At 39.8% G+C, this 18807-nt stretch overlaps 1 protein-coding gene and 1 long non-coding RNA gene across 2 annotated transcripts; both read left to right on the top strand.

Moving 5' to 3' along the window:
* Positions 1-4861: 4861 nt before the first annotated feature.
* Positions 4862-7641, top strand: LOC133737586 (uncharacterized). The gene is made up of 2 exons (XM_062165115.1): positions 4862-5016; positions 6942-7641. Exons 1-2 carry the CDS (start codon positions 4862-4864, stop codon positions 7639-7641), a joined length of 855 nt encoding a protein of 284 aa, XP_062021099.1.
* A 7903-nt stretch (positions 7642-15544) lies between these two features.
* Positions 15545-17942, top strand: LOC133740472 (uncharacterized). The gene is made up of 7 exons (XR_009861238.1): positions 15545-16010; positions 16140-16199; positions 16328-16379; positions 16497-16577; positions 16742-17265; positions 17359-17475; positions 17695-17942. It is a non-coding gene; the product is annotated as an uncharacterized LOC133740472 (long non-coding RNA).
* The last annotated feature ends 865 nt before the right edge of the window (positions 17943-18807 follow it).

Here is an 18807-nt window from a genome sequence, read left to right as displayed (position 1 = left end):
TAAGTGTTCACCATGGGTAAAAACCGTGATATCTTGGAGGTCTACAGAAATAGACCCTAGTCGCTATATCTTCGAACAATGCAGAGACTATTGCTCTTCACGAAGAGATTCGTGAATGTATATGGATTGGATCCATAATTACGCATGTTCGAACAATTGTGGTTTGAAGTCTACCATAGATGAGCCTACGTACGAGCATTTAGGATAATGCTGCTTGTTTTGAACAAATGAAGCAAGGCTACATCAAAAGCGACAACACCAAGGATAATCAGCAACAACAGACTCTCCTCAAGATCAAAATGAACTAGGTTCGATCTGAGGACAGTGTGGCAGACTTGCTCACTAAGTCATTGCCTAAATTCCACTTTCGAGAAACATGTTGGTAGCATCGTTTAAGGAAGTTATCCGAACTCCCATGACCGTAGTCATCAGGGGGAGATGTCTACATGTATGGTCTCGAAACGTGAAGGGTGTGTTGTGCTCTTTTTCCCCTTCGACCGAGGTTATTTTTGTCCCACTGGGTTTTTGTTACTCGGCAAGGTTTTTAACGAGGCAACGAGAGAAGCACCGCGTTTGGACAACACAAGGGGGAGTGTTTAAGGATATCTCTATTTGTGTTTGGCCCAAACTCTAGGTTACTTGACCTAGTGGTAATAGGGTTAAATTAGAAGGATCTAGATTCCTATTCAATGTACAATTACTTTCCTTGTACGATTGAGATTCTATGCATTGTAATCCTCTATATAAAGAGGCCCCTATTATCAATGAGAATACACAGCAAATTCCTCTCAATTTCAGTTTCTCTACAACAGTTTTCTATTTTTCTATGAGTTATTGTTTGATGACTTGAGAGAGAGAGGAGCATAGCGACTTCCTTGGGTTTTGATCCCCTCAACCTCCGGAGGGGCTGTATGGACGAAATAGTGTATGACATTCTTTGAGGTGTGGCACGACTTCTAGGCGATATGATGTAAGTGAACACTCTCGCTACACATTGCCGGTGTGAACGATATTAATAGTGATAAGATTGTAGTTGGCATAGTGACCTGTCATCAGGTATATTTTCCTTTATGGGCCGTAATTATATTTTTTGAAAATGAACGGTTTGTGGCTTGTGAACGTATTTATTATGCATCATTTTTCACTTACTTTGCCGGAACCTATATTTTAAATTGTTTTCACAGCTAACTGGAGTAGAGTCTTATTTAGTAGAGAGGACGAAATCTCACCTTTACAACAGTTTATGGATGTAGGTACTGTGTATGAAGACGGGACAGCTGAACGATGCCAAATGTGGCTTATCTTGTACTTCAAATTGTGGCATCGACAGAGTTAGATCCGCATGACATATTTTCCTATTTCCTCTACTTTGCATAACTTGTTAGATAAGTTTGTAATTGTTCGTAAAACACCCTTTTTCGTAAACTTGAATTTTGCCCGTTGAACCGGAACTAACATGTGTAGATTGAAAGGAAATCGATCTTAAACTAAAAAATTAAGTACGAAATGGAAAAGAAAAGACTTGTAAAGTGTCAAAGTGATGTCCGAAAAAGGATCTTAACATTGATTTTTTACCAAACACTAATGTCAAATATCCTAATGGAAATAGATAGGTAATTTGAAAGCGATGTTATAACAAGAGAAGTACATTGGTTTTTAAGAAAAATAGCTTATTCAATTTGATTTTAAAGAGTAGTTATGTGAAGAATATGAATACATTTACATACATAACATGTGAACTTCAATGAAAAGTCAAGTGTTCAATAAGAATAGCTATTACGTATGCTACCGATGTATAAACTCAATTTGGACACAGCTAAAAACTGATGTTTGTAAATCTTGATATTTCTCTACACCTACTAAGACATCGGTCGAATTTTAGTTTTACATCGGTTCTGGACTGATTTCTTTTCATTTTATTTCAATTTGAGGTTTGGCTAGTTTCTTGGTTAGTTTTATGTTTATGCTTAATTTTGGAGTTAAATGTTGCAGACAATTTCTTGAGACATTATTTAAGTGCAAATTCACCTCGCTGAACAAGTGCAAGTAATCCGACATGATATCCTAATTAATCCAAACCCTCCTGCTGTTCAAATTGAGGAACTTTCTGAATCGAGTCAGGATAATGGTTGTGGTGGCTGGCCTGGGGCAACCACAAACTATCCATGAGAATTCTATCTTGGAATTGTTAGGGACTTGGATCCCCCCTGACAAAGCAAGCCCTCCCGAGATTGTGTCAAAAGCAATCGCCTCAGATCCTGTTTCTAATGGAGACGAGACAACCAGAAGCTCAAATTTTTTCTTGGAGAAGAAAGCTTCATTTCCAGAATGTTTTGGATGTTGATCCCCTTAAAATTGGTGGCAAATTAGCTCTTTTCTGGAATGACTCGGTTATTGTCTCTATCCTTGACTCTATAGTCAACTATATAGATACTTTGGCGTGTTTTGTTTCGGAAAGTTTTGTTTGTAAAATAACTTTCATGTATGGTGACCCCCATGACAATAAAAAGAAAGCCTTTTGGCGTTTGATGTATACTCATTTTACCCCTCAGAATTCTCCATGGCTTTGTATTGGAGACTTCCATGAGATTCAATGGTCCTTTGAAAAATGGAGTGGTGCTGCCCCAGAATTATGGAGACTGTAGTTGTTCCAAAGCTTCATTTCAAATGCTCAGTTGCGGGACTTGAACTTTCAAGGCCCTGAGTACTCCTGGTTTGCAATGAGAAATCAGAGGGTTTATAGACAGGGCAGTGGCAAATGATGAATGGTGTTCTTCTCAAAGTTGAAGCCAACTGTTTCATTTACCATAAATCGAGTCCGATCATAGACCCATCCTTCTTGATACTCTTCCAAGTGAAAGTCGAGGCCGCCCTCTATTCCGATTCGAACAATATTTGAATTCTCACAGTGATCAAAGCTTCCTTGAGGCCTCTGTCTTCTGCCTTCCCAATGCAGAACTTGGTTACTAATTTAGGTAATGTGCACTCCTCTCTTCAACACTAGAGTAAAACAGCTTTCCCAACCTCTCATGCCAAGTTAGGTCTCTAATTAAAGATTTGGAAGCTTTGTATGCCTCTAATGATCAAGAAACTATTAGTCAAATTCATGGCATTACTGAAAGTATTTCTGATCTCTAGAAACGAGATGAAATGTATTGGCACCAGTGCTCAAAAACTCAATCGCTTAAGTTAGGGGATTAGAATTCAGGCTTTTCCATCAAACCACTCTCTAAAGACGTCAATTCAATAAAACCCTTCATTTGAATGATGATTCAGGCGCTTAGCTCCAAACTGAATGTCACTTCAAGCAGTTATTTACTACTACGTACAATCATTTGGGATTAACATTCGAACTTCCTTTAGACCTAAAAATTGAAAGGAGAAGATATTGATATGTGATTGAAAAGTCGGTCTAATAATCGATCCCTTAAAACGACCAAAAAAAAGGATCTCTAACTAGAAGGGCCCTGTATGTGTGTGTGTGTGTGTGTGTGTCAATTCTGCAAATTTTCAGCCAAATTGATAATCGTGAAGGCATTCAAAACTGTGATTTACATTTATAAACATGAATGGTTCAAGTTTGACAGATTTGGTTCATCCATTGATTTAATCTAGTTCGATACCTTAACGGTCACCAATTTGGTTAAAAATTTTGCAAAAGTGAGACATTCATAAAGTCCTAAAAAGTGAACGATCGAGATGCTGATATGTAATCGAAAAGTGAGTCCTACAAAGAATCTCTTAAAATGACAAAAAAACAAATTCCTTAATGGAAATATATATATATATATTATGAATGTTTGGTTTCTCATGTTATCATGTAAAAGTAATGGATGACATTGGCAAATTTGCAGTAGCGAAAACAATTTATATTAATGGCATTTTCTTGCGTAGACAAGCAGAGATTTGGTAATCTCGAATGTGTTACAATCAGCGTTGGAGTTTAAGGTTTTCTCAAATAGTCGAATTGAACTGGAATCGAATACACAAGGTATTGTTAATGTGATCAAATTTCCGAAGAAAGATGAATAATACCATGTTGTAGTATCTTGTGGAGGGATCAAATTTATTATATATGCAGCAGTGTGCATGCATCTATCAGATGGCATGTTGTTGTAACAATCGAGGTGGCTTATGAGCTAGCAGCCTAAGCAAATAGAAGGATTTATCACACTTGGGTAAGATGGTGCCCCAAGTGGTTGAGACATTTTATTCTCGAAAAAAAAGTTTTCTTCATTCCCAAGGGTGGCCCTAAGGATGTGCAGCTTGTGCGGTTGCACAAGTATCTCGAAAATCAAAGGTCTCTGAGTTTCAAACACACACACACACACATATGCACAACATACAAGTATGCATAACATATTTGCTTTCCCTCACATATGCACAACAATCTCTGTCATCCAGTTGGTATGCAAGCTGAGCTACGCGAAAATTTTCTTTTCCTTATCACTGGTTCGAATCTCCCATTCTACGTTATTTCCCATTATGCTTTTCGGTTTTTCCATAGTAGTTTTTTGTTTGTTGGCAGTAGCTTTTTCAATTAGCAACAATAATTGTTTGCTAGGGTTCAGATTATTCACTAGAGATCTTCCCCTGTGTAACACCAATTAGCAACAATAATTGTTTGCTAGGGTTCAGATTATTCACTAGATTTCTTCCCGTGTAACACGCTTTTCCACCTCAGGTGTTTGAGTTTATGACAGAGAAGGAAGCGATTGTCCGTTTCAGATATAAACGGTTCTGTTGGGTTGCCAGCACGTTGGAACACCCAAAAAAGGGCTGTGCAGAACTTTCGGAATTGGAAGAGGCTGTTTTGCAGCCAAACCCAACCCTAACCTAAGGGTTATGGTTTCTGAGGACAATGTTGTCACGGGGGTTCAAGCTCTCCACCCAAGCTGGTCTTAAAAAGCCAAAGAAGAAACGCATTGCTAAGGTTTCTGCTGCTATTGAACCCTCTCCTCAGGGGGAGTGCATGGAGGTTGTGGCTACTGCTAGTCTTGGGGATAACCCCAATGTGTAGGGGCTCCTCTAGGTTTCATGAATAAATTGGGGAAAACACTTAATTACATTCAAAGTCTTCCCTGGTAGTGTCAGGATTTGGTTACTTGTTACTTGGGTCTTATTTCTAAGGTTGCATTATGTTAGTTAAGTCTAGGTTTGTTACTTTAGGTTTCATGGCTCATTTTTGTCATAGCCTGAAATCTGGTGAGTCATTTTGTAATGCTTACTTCATTTACATTGATGGATTGACACCCGTTATTTAATAAAAAGGTATATGGCCATAAACTTTTTTTTTTTGGCAGAAAATCTTTCTTTTCACACCACAAAAGGGTGGCAGCAACAACACAAGGGGAAACTACAATGAAAATCCACATAATTGACAGCTAAAAACCATCAAGAAAAGTAATTCTTGATTTTTTGAGCCGTCAATTAAAATTGTCTTGACAGCTTACAAGCATCAAGAAAGAATAGCCACATCACATGATTACTTTACTTGACTATCTTTAGCTGTCAATGAACAATTATTTAATTTTTAAAAAGTCTTTAATTTTTAAAAAGTCTATTAAAGATTAAATTCAGTTTATTCTCACAAACTTTGAGTCAAAAATCAATTTAGTCTCGATCTTTTTTTCAATCGTGATAGTCCTTGCACTTCTAATGAGCTCTGCCACCGCTGGCCAATTTTGGACTGATTTTGCAGAGAGACCTCAAAACCCTCTCTTTCTTATAGGCTTCACCTTTATCCACAGCCCCTCCCGTAGCTCCCGATTCGACCAGAGATGATTAAGATCAAGTTCACCTCCTAGCCCCGCAACGCCCTCGACTGCTTGAAATTCATCGAGGACAACTATCAGAACGACGACACTTTGAGTTGTGTTGACGTCAGCCGGTGCTTCATGGCGGGAGAGAGAGATTCAAGAAGGTGAGGGTGTTGGGGCTCATTTCGATTCAGCCGTTCTTAAACAGAGAGCAGAGGACAGAATCAGAGATCCGATTGGGTCGGGGTGTGCTGGGTGTGGACTTGACGGACTGGTGGCTTTAGTGGTGGAAGAGCTACTGTGAAAAATCCAGTCTCACAGTAACGTTCTTGATGATGGATCGGTCTCACCGCTTCGTTCCACCATAATTTGGCTCAAGCTGAAAACCCAGATGAGAAAAAGGTTCTTAATCAGAAATCACAATCTGGGTGTGAGCCACCACCTTTGGAATCGTCGAAGTTCTCACCGAAAAAGGGAATTTCGTTGTCGTTAAAGAGGGGTTTGAATTCGAAACAGAAACGTAGATCGGTTTCGTCTCACTCGAATTCTTCGAATTCATCTCCGGAGAGTGAAATTTTCTCACCGACCAAGAGAGTTTCTCACAAGAAGCATTGTTCTAAATCGAAATCGAAATCTGGGTGGTTGTCTTCTCCGTTGGGTTCTTGCAATTTGTTGAGGGATGATTCTTTTTCACCGTCGAGGAAAGCCGGATGCTTCTGGTGTTCTCCAAAGACAAAAAGTGCTTCGTCTCTAAGAAAGAGGTAGGAAAATGGGGGCATTGGTGGTGGCCTTGGTCTTATCAAATTTGGGAAGTTTTTAGAAGAAAGAGCAAAGCAGGATGATAAAGAAGGCGATGAAAAAAGAGAAGATCAGTAGAGAAGTTCAGAAAATTGTCTAGTGGGCTAAGCAAGAGTCGGCTGATATGAATGTCACCAGTTTTGATGATCCGTGATTAGAGTAGTATTATTACTAGTGTGGTAATTAATAATTTTGATTTTGATAATAGCAAATTAGCATGTATAGGTGGAAATCTGTTTTTCTTTTGTGTGATCATCTTATATATAAGAAATGGTTAGAAGAAGAGAGAATAATAGCTCGCCAAACTGAGTTAATGACAACTCCTAAGCACATTGGTTCAACCACCCAATAACATCACTATGCATATTGCGCGGGCTATAACAGACCTGCTGAAGAATGTGCTCAGGAGTTGTCATTAACTCAGTTTGGCGAGCTATTATTCTCTCTTTGGGGGATTTGGAAGGAAAGAAACGACCGGATTTGGAATCAGAAGAAGTCTCAGGTTGTGGATGTCAGTGTGGGACTTGCGTCAAGGCTGCAAGAATTTAGATTCCACAGTTTGAAACCGTCCCCGCCTAAAACCAGAGGCAGGGTGGTGTGGAGAGCTCCTCCGGTGGGATTGGTGAAGATCAATGTTGATGGGGCATTCCATCATGTCTCTCGGAAAGGGGGATTGGGGTTTGTCTTCAGGAATGAGGATGGTATCATGCTGGGAGGTGGTGCTTGTCGATTGAGTGGCTTGATATCTCCGGAACACGCTGAAATCTTGGCCTGCAAGGTGGCTTTGGAGTTTGCGGTGGAGCATGGCTTTGGGCCAGTTATGCTGGAGACTGATGCAATGGAGATTCAGCGTCAACTCTCAGCTCATGATTCTGTTAATACATCATTGCTTGGCAGAATATATGAAGATGTTAGGTTGCTGCTGGAGGCTCAGGTCTTACATGTGAATCACATAGGTAGGCATGGAAATATGGTGGCCCATTTGCTAGCTCGCCATGCTTGTTCTCTAACAGAGGATGAATTTTATTTTTCAGTCCCCGATGTTTTACAAGCTGTGATTGCAGCTGATATTTGTGCTTTGTAAACTCTTCTTTTATTAATAAATAGCTGACCTCATTGGATTAAAAAAAAAAAGGGTTTGGAGTGGATTTGGAATTTGGGGTGGAAGGAAAAATATCCATTTTACCCTTCTTATAAGGTTAAAATCTGAAAAGTAGGGCCCTATGTCTGCTCCAAGTCAACAAATGACGTCATAATTAGAGCCACATTTGAAATTTGAACGCGGATGATAAAAATTAAGGGACCATCGTAATTAAAAAAAAAAATCAGGAATCGGAGGGAGTAAACTGAATTTAGTCCAAAAATTAATACTTCTTCACATACAACAAATGACAAGTTAATGATTAATTAACAACAAAGAATTACAATTGCCCAAGAACGCGCCCGAGAGTTTTCCAGAAAAACCCTAAGTGGGGCTTCCGCCCGTGGATATCTACGGCTCCGATCACCGGTGGTCGCAGTCCTATACCAGCGGCTTCTGCTGTCCGATCACCAGACGTCTAGTCTGCACCCAATTCACTGTGCATCGTACTTAGTGCGTTGCGGTATTTTTCCCCCTAAGTCGGTATCGCATTGGTCGGCGTCTGTCCTTTTTTCGTCTCCTTGCTGCGATGCTGCCATTCAAAGTACTCAACTGGAACTGTCGAGGACTGGTTAACACAGAAACGCAGAGTGCTTTGGTCGCTCTGGTTCGTCATGTAAACCCTAGTTTGGTCTTTGTCTCGGAAACCCTTGCCGGACGCCCGGACCAAGGCTGTTGATGGATGCATCTGGAATAAAGCCTTCTTGATTTCCTCATCTGAGTATGGAGATAATAGAGAAGAGTTCATATCATTATCAATACATGGGTGAATCTGTTCAAGAACTACTGCCAGAGCTGCAGGATCAGAACCCTCAGAGTGAAAAATATTTTCATAGTAATCAACAAAAACTGAAGCCACTTGTACAGGGTCAGTTTGCCATTGTTCTCTCAAATCAGTGATACCTACCACCTTATTGCGACTGCGTCTGTTAGACGCTTTCCTGTGGAAAAAGGTTGAATTACGATCACCTTCTTTCAACCATAACACCCTTGACCTCTGACGCCAATAAGCTTCATCCAAAGATAAAAGTTCATTATATCTAAATTGGAGAGTTTTTTGCTGCTCAAAATGAATAGGATCATAAGGGAGTTTCATCAACATATCCATCTTAGATTACAAGAGATGCATTTCTGTTTTTCTCTGTCGAAAGGTTCCTGCATCCCATTCCATTAACAACCTGCCTGTTGAACCAATTTTCAACCCAACTTGCTTCATAGGTTCACCTACAGAGGGAATGGACCATCCCTTCTGAATAACAGCGGCGCAATCGCCATGTTGCATCCACATATTCTCAAAACGAAAGCGCCTGAGTCTTGGCACTTTGACAATTGGTGCAGTAGCTATCTCCACCACAATGGGGTTGTGATCTGATCTATTAGGAGGTAGTGTGATAACCCTAGAGTATGGGTAAATAGCACGCCAATCTTGCGTGCAACAACCACGGTCCAACCGTTCCTTGGTGAACCGATTAAACCAAGTGAAATGAGAACCCACAAACCCCATGTCCTCCAGATTACAATCGGCCAAGGCTTCCCTGAACCGCATCATCATCGCAGCGTTCCGTGGTGGACCACCGGATTTGTCATCCGCACACAAAATCTCATTGAAATCCCCAGCTATTAACCATGGCAGAATCACCTGTGCTGCCAGAGTACGAAGCAAGTCCCAGGTTTGGACCCTATCACCATGCCTTGAAAAACCGTAGATGCCTGTGAATCGCCAAGCTCCAGCGACACCAAGAAACCCTATCTCAACATCAATGTGATGTGCAGAATAGGTACGAAGACTCACCTTCAATTCCTGAGACTAGAATAAAGCCAAACCTCTTGAGCCATCCTTTTTGGGGAAGCAAATATAGCCAGAGAAACCCATTTCAACTCGCAGGTCCTCCACCTGGACCTGACGGTATGTCTCCTGCTTTTTTTCAAAAGCATTGGGCAATTGTTCAATTTGATGTGTGTTTAGCTGTGAGGACTTTTTTAAATACCGATCTTCTGGATTCTGAGAGCAATTTTACTCATTTGACTCTTATTCCTAAAATTAAATAGCCGAAAATTGCAGCTGATTTCAGGCCTATCGCCCTTTGCAATGTGGTGTATAAAATTGCTTCTAAGGTGCTTGCTAATAGATTGAAAGTTCTATTGCCTTCTATTATCTCTCCTCTTCAAAGTGCTTTTGTTCCTGGCCGTTTGATATCTGATAACACTCTTGTTGCATCTGAAGTTGCTCATTTTATGCATAAGCTTCGACATCAGAATGAGGGTTTCTTCTCCCTTAAGTTAGATATAAGCAAAGCATATGACAGATTGGAGTGGACTTTCTTGATCTCTATTTTATCTAAAATGGGGTTTGCACAACAGTGGATTGACACTGTTCTTTGTTCCATTAGAATAGTGCGTTACTCTATTCTGCTACATGGTAAACCTACAGGTTATATTACTCCCTCCAGAGGCATCAGGCAGGGGGACCCTTTTTCTTCATACTTATTCATTTTGTGTGTTGAAGGACTCTCGTCCCTTATTTCTCATGCAGTATCTCAGGGTTCATTGAAGGGGCTGAAGATGAGTCCTCAAGCCCCAACTATTCATCATTTGCTATTTGCCGATGACAGCTTTATATTTGGAGAAGCCTCTGTTGTGGAATGCTCTACCTTCAAGTCTATTTTGAATGTGTATGAGCGTGCTTCTGGCCAAAGGATTAATTTAGAGAAGAGCAGTGTTGTCTTTAGCAGGAATGTGCATCTGGATACCAAAGCTAATTTGGCTTCTATTTTGGGGGTACAGTGTGTGGAGGACCATGACAGATCTCTAGGGCTTCCACTTCATGTGGGAAAATCAAAAGTGGCAATTTTTTCTTACCTTAAGGAAAGATTAACTAAGAAGCTGATCAGTTGGCGCACCAAAATCCTGAGTTCTGCACGGAAGGAGATTCTGATTAAGGCAGTGGCTCAAGTTATCCCAACGTATGTTATGAGTTGTTATATGCTTCCTAAAGGTCTTTGTGATGATCTCCATCAACTTTGTGCTCAATTTTTTTGGGGAGGTTCAGATTCTAATCGAAAAATTCATTAGCGATCATGGGATAGGATGTGCCTGTCTAAAAGTGAAGGAGGTTTCAAGAATCTGCATGCTCATAATTTATCTCTGCTTGCAAAGCAGGGCTGGAGGTTTATTACTAATCCTAATTCCTTGTTGTCTCGTTTGCTGGCTAGGTATTTTCCGTATGGTTCTTTTTTGGATGCAGATATGGGGGATTCTCCCTCGTATGCATGGAGAAGCATTCTGGAAGCTAGAACTGTTCTTCAGGCTGGATTATTTTGGCAGGTTGGTAATGGCTCCTCTATTAATGTTTGGAGTGATCAGTGGATTCCAACTGTTTCTCCTCATCAACTCTGTAAACCTGCTACTTGTAACATTGAGTTCGTCTCTTCCTTGATTGATACGGATACCAAAAGTTGGAGGGTTGATGTGCTACAACGTTTATTCTCTCAAGAAGTTGTTGATGCTATCTTGTGTGTTCCTCTCAGTCATAGAAATAGAAGAGATCGGTTGAGCTGGAAACTTGGGAAGAAGGGTAAGTTTTCTTCTAAAACTGCCTACTATGTAGCTCGGGAGGTGGTGATGGGAGATGCCTTTGCTTCCTCCTTTCTTGGTGATCCTTTTAGTATTCTCTGGAAGTCACTTTGGAAGGCTAAGATCCCTAGAAAGGTCTCTATTTGTATCTGGCGAGCTTGTCATAATGTGTTACCAACTAGGGAGAGTTTGGGTAAGAAGGGTTATACTGGTGATATGGGGTGCCTGCTTTGCCGTCACCAGTTTGAGAGTGTTGGGCATGTGTTATGTGGGTGCCCTACTGCGCAGGAAATCCTTACTGCTCCTCCTTTTTCTATACAGGTTCCTAATACTCATTCTTTTATTTTTAAGGAATGGTTACTTGAGCAAGCATCTACTCTTTCTTCTGAAAGTTTTTCTAAGCTGCTGATGCTTTTATGGGGTCTTTGGAAGAATAGGAATGATAAATTGTGGAATGATAATGCTAACAACGCTTCTACAATTGTTGCTTGTACTATGGCTTGGTATGAAGAGTTTCTTCAGGCTAATAGGGGTATGATTATGGTTACCGATAGGAGGACGAAAGCCAGAGTACATTGGTCCCCTCCCATGAGTGGCTTATTGTGCATGAATGTTGATGGTGCTTATGTTTCTTCACTACAACATGGAGGCATTGGCGGTGTTCTGCGAAATGAGAAGGGTGAGTTCATTGCCGGCTTTGCTTATAGAGTGCCTAATGTGTCCTCTGCCTACCATGCTGAGCTGCTTGCTATCAAATCTGGGCTGGAGCTTATTCAGGCCCTTGGTGTGTCTAATGTTGCTCTAATGAGTGATTGCTTAGAGGCTATGCAGGCTGTGACAGCAGAGGATCATGACTTCTCTACTTTGGGAATCATTGTTGAAGAAGTTAGAGATTTGCTAGGTGATTTGCTTTCTATAGGTGTTCATCATACTTATAGGACAGCTAATCATGTTGCTCATAGACTAGCAGGATTTGGTTTTGATTCTGACATTCATATGGAATGGTTTTCTCACGCTCCAAAGTGTGTTCTGGATGCCCTACAGTACGATTGTAATCGTATAATTCATTAATACAATTTCATCTTTACCTCAAAAAAAAAAAAAATGACAAGCTAATGATTGTACTGTAAAAAACAAAAGTTGAATTGACTTGATTGTTTTACAAGCTTCATCTACAAATAATTATACGAAAATCTTGAATACACTAATCTTTTTCATGATTAACATAACAAATGCTTGATACCTCTTCAAAATCTTGAATCGCTGGTGTTTCTACTGAAGAATACGGAACGAGACTAAGTGTGGATCATGATAGGGAGAGAGAGAGAGGGACACAAGCATGTATAGTGGTTCACCTTGCCCTTGAGGCAAGGCTACGTCCACTTAGATATTTTACTATGTAGTGAGGCCAAGTAGCCTTTGATAGTGATACAAGTGAGGGCTTCATGGATCCCTCCTCTCTAAGAAGGGGAGGACTTCCTCTTATAGCTAAAGGAAGTCCCCATCTAGTTTACATTTCCGATGTGGGACAGAATACATATATTTACTTCTCTTGAAGGCCTCTTGGAGAGCATGGGAGGGTGGCCTCCCTACGAGGTACCGGTCGACCTCCACCATAGCGAGGTAGCTCGGGTGTCGGACTACCGGATGCATGTCGTAGGCGGGACTAACCATGTCGCGGGGCCCACCTATGAGGTCGTTGCTTATGCTTGGCGGTATGTAATATAAGTGATATCAACAGCTGGTCAATAGAAACAAAATTTAGAAACCTGCATAACCAGTACATATATCATATGACCATCAAATAGCAGAAATAGAAAATTAACCATTTGTCTCACATTCCCTCTAAAGCATAATAAGTAATTTCTGCAGGCATGCATTGAGAATTATAGGTAACAGAGAACTTCGAAAAATAGACGGACAATTGGGCCTCTAAAGGATAGTGATAGAGATCTAGGTAACAGAGAATTAAGAAATCTCTGTTTAGTTTCTGTGGTGTTTAATAGCTCAAACCCATATAAATAAACTAATTCCAAACATTATGAAGCAATATAAGTATATAACTAACTTGCCGCAAAACCCAGAAACCAGAATGAAGGACAGAAAGAGCAGATCAAGAAGGATAGTGTTAATACAAGGATGTACAAACTCCAGAAAGAATGACAGATTATAATCTCTACATAATCAAGACCAGAGAATATGCATAACACAACAACATTGGTCACGCAGTGAAAACCTCAATTGAGATCAAAAACACTGCAGGGCTCTAACTCTTGAGAACCCAATGATTCACTAATCAAAACAGATTACAAAGTTACAACTCAGGGATTGCACTGACCGTGTCAATCCTTCCTGAACTAACTAACTTACAATCTGGGATTGCACTGACTGCTGCAATCCTTACTGGACAGACTCACAAACTGTTTTCAACATGGAACAAAACAGAGCAACAAAGAGTCTGATTTTTTTACAATCAAAGGATTGAAACTCAACACATTTTCAATGCCTAGAAGAACCACAGAACCCATATATTTATACAAGGAAGAAATCACCAGAAGATCACGAGGTGAAAAGGCACTTGCTTCCCACTTCCATCTTGGACAGCAAGGTCTTCATAATTGCATCGAGTGGGCAGCAAGATGAACAGCAAGGCTAGATCGAAACCTCTTCTTTAACAGCAAGGTTTCCATGATAGGAAGATGGAGAACCTGGCTGCCATGTCCTTCCCTTTTCATTTCCGACTGCAGCCTCTTGCATGAGGAAGATAAGAAAGTACAAATGAGAGAGAGAACCCATGCCGCACTATTCTTCAGACTTTGTTCTTTGACAGCAAGGTTGTTAAGATGGAAAACATAGCTGCCATTTAAATAAATTATGATCTCCATGCTTAAAAAGCAAAACCTGCAATATTCTTCAGATGAAGTCTTTCAAGCATGCTTAAAAAACAAAGCCATACTTTAACATTTTAACACATCATGCTTGGTCTCACGTCTTGACAGCAAGACCACACATCATGTTCATTTCCCTTTTTGACCGTGAGAATGTGGGGAAGAGAGCACATGAGTTTTCTTTCCAAGCATGCTTTAGACAAAAGAAACCATATTTTAAAGATAGCATGCTTGCCATGCTTGGTATTGTCGACAACTTCTCATCAATTAATCATATGAAGCCATTATCACATGGGGAAGAGTTTTGACTGTTGAGGTTGATGGAATGCCAACACATTTCATACTTACAGATAGAGATTTCAGCTCAAGCTAAAATGGCTTACAGACTAGAAAAAAGCGCTAACTTGATAATTTTTGGATCGAAATTATCAGAAGCAGAAGCAGCCAAAAATAACTGCTCCGAATCAGTTTCAACACACATTATTCATACAAAGCAAAACGCAATGGATTGCAGTAGCCTCAGTCTAAATCCCATACCTCCACCTTTAAGAAGGTACAACCTTTCCCAGCTCAACCAATGAACCTTCCCAACCCATTAGATGAGGTCATATTCTCTGTAGATCGAAACCCTCAGACTAAACGGCTAGGAGGAGAAAGGAAAATGTGCTTCCACCATAAACCCCTTACTAAGGGGCCTTGAAACTAGGGTTTGGGCCAGAAACCGAGCCCATTCCATGGTTTTTTTTTTTTTTTTTTTTTTTGAGAACCATAACCAATCATAACCCCTTCACCCAAAAAAAAAAAAGCAATCATAATCAAACGACAGAGAAGAAAAAATACACAAAAAATTATTGTCCCCAAAAAATAGTCATAGTAAACAAAGTAGAAAGCCCAAGAGTTGCTTTGAATCCAAAAAATAAAATAAAATGGCATTACAATTATTCTTTGTTCTTGGCATCTTAATGGGACCTAAAGTCAAAATCGGTCTTGCTCTTCATTGAATCTTTCATCAATGACCCTCTTGTTGATGAAGAAGAAGACTTGATTTGTTCGCAAACTTCTTGGGGCAGGACCTGATGATAATAATGACGCTTGATTAGAAGTGATTTTTTTTTTCCTTTTTAGATTCAAGAATACATGCATTATGCAATATTGAAATCTTGATCTGCATGCACTACTAGAATTTTGCTCTTAGACATCACGACAATTACATCGGTGAGGAATTCCCGCGATGTAAAAAAATATCATTAACATCGATTCCTCAAATTCCGATTTGTATGCATATAACTGACATCATTTTTTACTGTTGACTGATGTCTATATTTTAATTTCAAAATTTTTGAAAACACGGAAAGACTTAAGTTAAAAAATTCGTCCACGCGGGGAACAAAATTTTCCCACTTTACTTCACTCACTCTCTCTCCCTTTTCCCCGAAACCCTATCCTTCTCCTCCCACTTTCCTTTCTGTTCAGCACCCATCCTCCTCCTCCATCTCCAAACGGCACTGAACCGTCCTCTTCTTACTTCTCCGCCTCCGACCAAAACCCGACCCTTCTCCGCCTCCAACGAATTTGCAGAGATTTCGTTGTGGCTCATCTTGGAGGTGGACTGGATAGAGCTGTGTGGCCGTGCTTCTAGTCATTGTCGGAGGACGTGCAGCCTGGCCTTGACTCGTCGAAGGAAGGCGAAGAAGATGGTGGCTGCTGTGAGTCAACACCGGTGGTCGGAGATCGGTGACGGAGAAGAGAGAGTCCTCCAGATCCACTTTCTCTCTCCTCCATCTCTCTCTTGTCTGTGCTTTTCTCTGGTCTAGTACTCTGGTCCTCTTTGGAGACCTAGCTTTAATTAAGGTAAAAATTTCAGCTAATCTATCCAGTTAAATCTCTGGGCCTTTATCAATTTTCAGTTTGAATACTTGGACTTGGTCAGAATCAGTGATCGGCTTCTTTGTTGGATTTCTTTGTTGTTTGATTGGTTAGTTCGGAACTGGGAGGAAGCTCAATCAGTTCGCTCAACATCATAATTAAATCCCTTGCAGAGTATATTCACATATCCTCCCTAAATTGGATTTCTTTGTTGTTTGAGTGTGTAAATGTTGGTTGGGTTTTGGTAATCTTGATATTGAACTGGTTGGTTGTGTGTGCAATGTGCAATGTGCAATATGCAGTGAAGTGAGCCTGCGCAATCAAAGACTGCATTTGGTTTACAATGGAGTTGAGGTATATACTATAATTTGTTAGTTTCTTCTCCAGCAGTTTCAAGACTAATGCATTTGGTAGTATACACACCTAGATAATAAAAATGATGTGCTATGCTGTTTCCTATGGTACCATCAGTTTGGTGGCGGAAGTCTGAGAATTTATAAACGTGAGGTGCAGCAAAAGGTTTTGGAAATTGTTGGCATCTCCCCTGAAGAGGTGTGTACATCATCTATTTTCTATTCGAATTGGGCACGCGGGCATATGATTCTCACTTTTTAGTAGTATTTTCAAATGAAATTTAGTCTATCCTTGAGTGATTAGAGGCTAAAGTGAAGTTTGGCTACTAATATACTATATGTCTACTGTGGTGGCATCTGCAGGCTGAAGCGAAGTTTGGCTATCTTCTTGAGGCATTAGACATGGGTGCCCTCCACATGGTATTGAATTCTATGACATCGCTGTCTAACAGTCTAATTACTAGCATAAGTATGAGCATGTTTGATATTTTGGTCACTTATATTTTATTCCTTACTCTATGTTATGGACCTCCTATGCTTCCGTTGTTATTTGTTCATCAGATATAATATGAATAGACACATGTTGCAATCTGAAAATAAAGTTAAACCTCAAGTCATTGAAGTTTCAGAGAAATAACTGAATGTTCTTAGTTATTTTATATCTGATTAAATAGAGATAAATAATATTAATAATTTTGTACATAACAAGGTGCTTAGGTTCTGCTCTAGATTTGAAATTTGTTCTGATGATGTAGGATGAATAATCATCCATAGAAGAGGTTAGCCACTTACTTAAGGATGAGCTAGTAGCATATGTTCTGTAGAATAATGGCAGGTGAAAGGACAACTGATTTTCTGGAGTTCACTTGCAACATCTTTTCAATAAGGTAACATAATTTATGTGCTTTGCCTCTGGAACTCTCTGTCTTTCTCTAGCTATTTCTGCTATTCTATGACTAACAGTAAGTTTTTGTCTTCAGGGAAGATATAATTCCATGGTTTCCATGAATGGTAATGCAGAACTTCAAATGTTACCATTCAAAGCTACTAAGATTAGGCTTTTACGTAGCCTATGTATTCACACTCAAACAATGCAGGTGTGGATTTTGGCCTATGTCACCCTGTGTACTTTGTATTATTAGCTACAGATCAATGATACGATTTTATGTAATATTCGTGTTTTGTCTTATATCGCTTTCATACTGTTATGTCAAGTCATTGCCATCTACTTATACCACTTTTTGTGATTTGAAGTTGCAATTTAAGTGTATATCTATGAAACTAGTTCTCAACTCATTGGCACATATTTTTGCTAGGTTCATTGGCAGCTACACCAAGGACTGGAAACTCAAGTTACAAGTATTTTTATCTTATAACAAACTGCTATTTTTTTTCTTTTTTGTTTTACTGTATCTACAAACCGTTTTTGTCTTCATATGGTTTATTTAGAAGACTTCAATCTTGTTCTTTTCTTTTGCTATTGTATATGGAGAAGTTTAGGCCATACGTCCCCTTCTCCCTACTCTTTGTACTCTTTTTATCAATAGTATTAATGGGAATTTTCTTTTGCTTACCACTGGTATTCTCATTGTGAAACTTCTCTAGCAAAGAAACTGATTTAGTAATCACTTCTAAAATAGAAATTGAAGCAAAAAGAACGAAAACACAACAACTTGAAATAACAAACTGATGTTATAAATGACAAAGGACATCAGTTCTATCTATAGAACATATGTCTAATACTGATATATAAATCAATTTCTTATGTAAAACGATGTCATAGAAGGAAACAAAATCAGTTTTTTATAAATCAAACGATGTCTAGAGTCATTTTATACATCGGGAGCTTATAAGAAACTGATGTCTAGAGTCATTTTTAACATCGGCTAAAAACCAATGTCTGGGATTTCCCGATCTTTAACATCACCCACTAAGACATCGGTACATTTTTTTTTTAACATCGGTTTCTGGCCGATGTTAAAGACCAAAATTCTAGTAGTGATGGAAAGAAGGAACCTTTATGACTCTTTTGATGATCAATCATCACTTGGACACTTGAAATGAGTACCCCGCATATCCCACACGTCCTTTCATCGAGCTTCTTTTGATGGCGATCATGGAGGTGCTCCATCATCTTAGCCTCTTTAATATCTTTGTGGCAGTAGCGACACTTAAGAGTACTCTTGTTAGCCATGGGTGCTTCAATCAGAAAAAAATATAGAGGGTAGGGTTTTTGAGAGCTTAGGGACAATGGGGTTATGATTAGGGCTGTCAATTCCGACACGACTCGATAACACGACTCGAAACCCGCACGAAATAAAGCGGGTTGAACCCGCACTATTAAAAAGCGGGTCGGCGGTGGGTCAACCCTCCATGACCCATTTAATAAATGGGTCGGCCACGGGTCAACCCGCCAACACGAAGTAAAC

The sequence above is a fragment of the Rosa rugosa genome, chromosome 3 (assembly GCF_958449725.1).
Source record: "Rosa rugosa chromosome 3, drRosRugo1.1, whole genome shotgun sequence".
Classification (NCBI taxonomy): domain Eukaryota; kingdom Viridiplantae; phylum Streptophyta; class Magnoliopsida; order Rosales; family Rosaceae; genus Rosa; species Rosa rugosa.
Note: the sequence above shows the minus strand (reverse complement) of the source record. Positions and strands in the feature narration are given on the sequence as shown.

Bases quoted from the DNA above. Each gene is read 5' to 3' on its own strand.
- LOC133737586 (XM_062165115.1), top strand. From the start codon at position 4,862: ATGTTGTCACGGGGGTTCAAGCTCTCCACCCAAGCTGGTCTTAAAAAG. The intron at 5,017-6,941 runs GTAGGGGCTCCT...GGGCTATAACAG, and splicing joins CTTGGGGATAACCCCAATGT to ACCTGCTGAAGAATGTGCTC.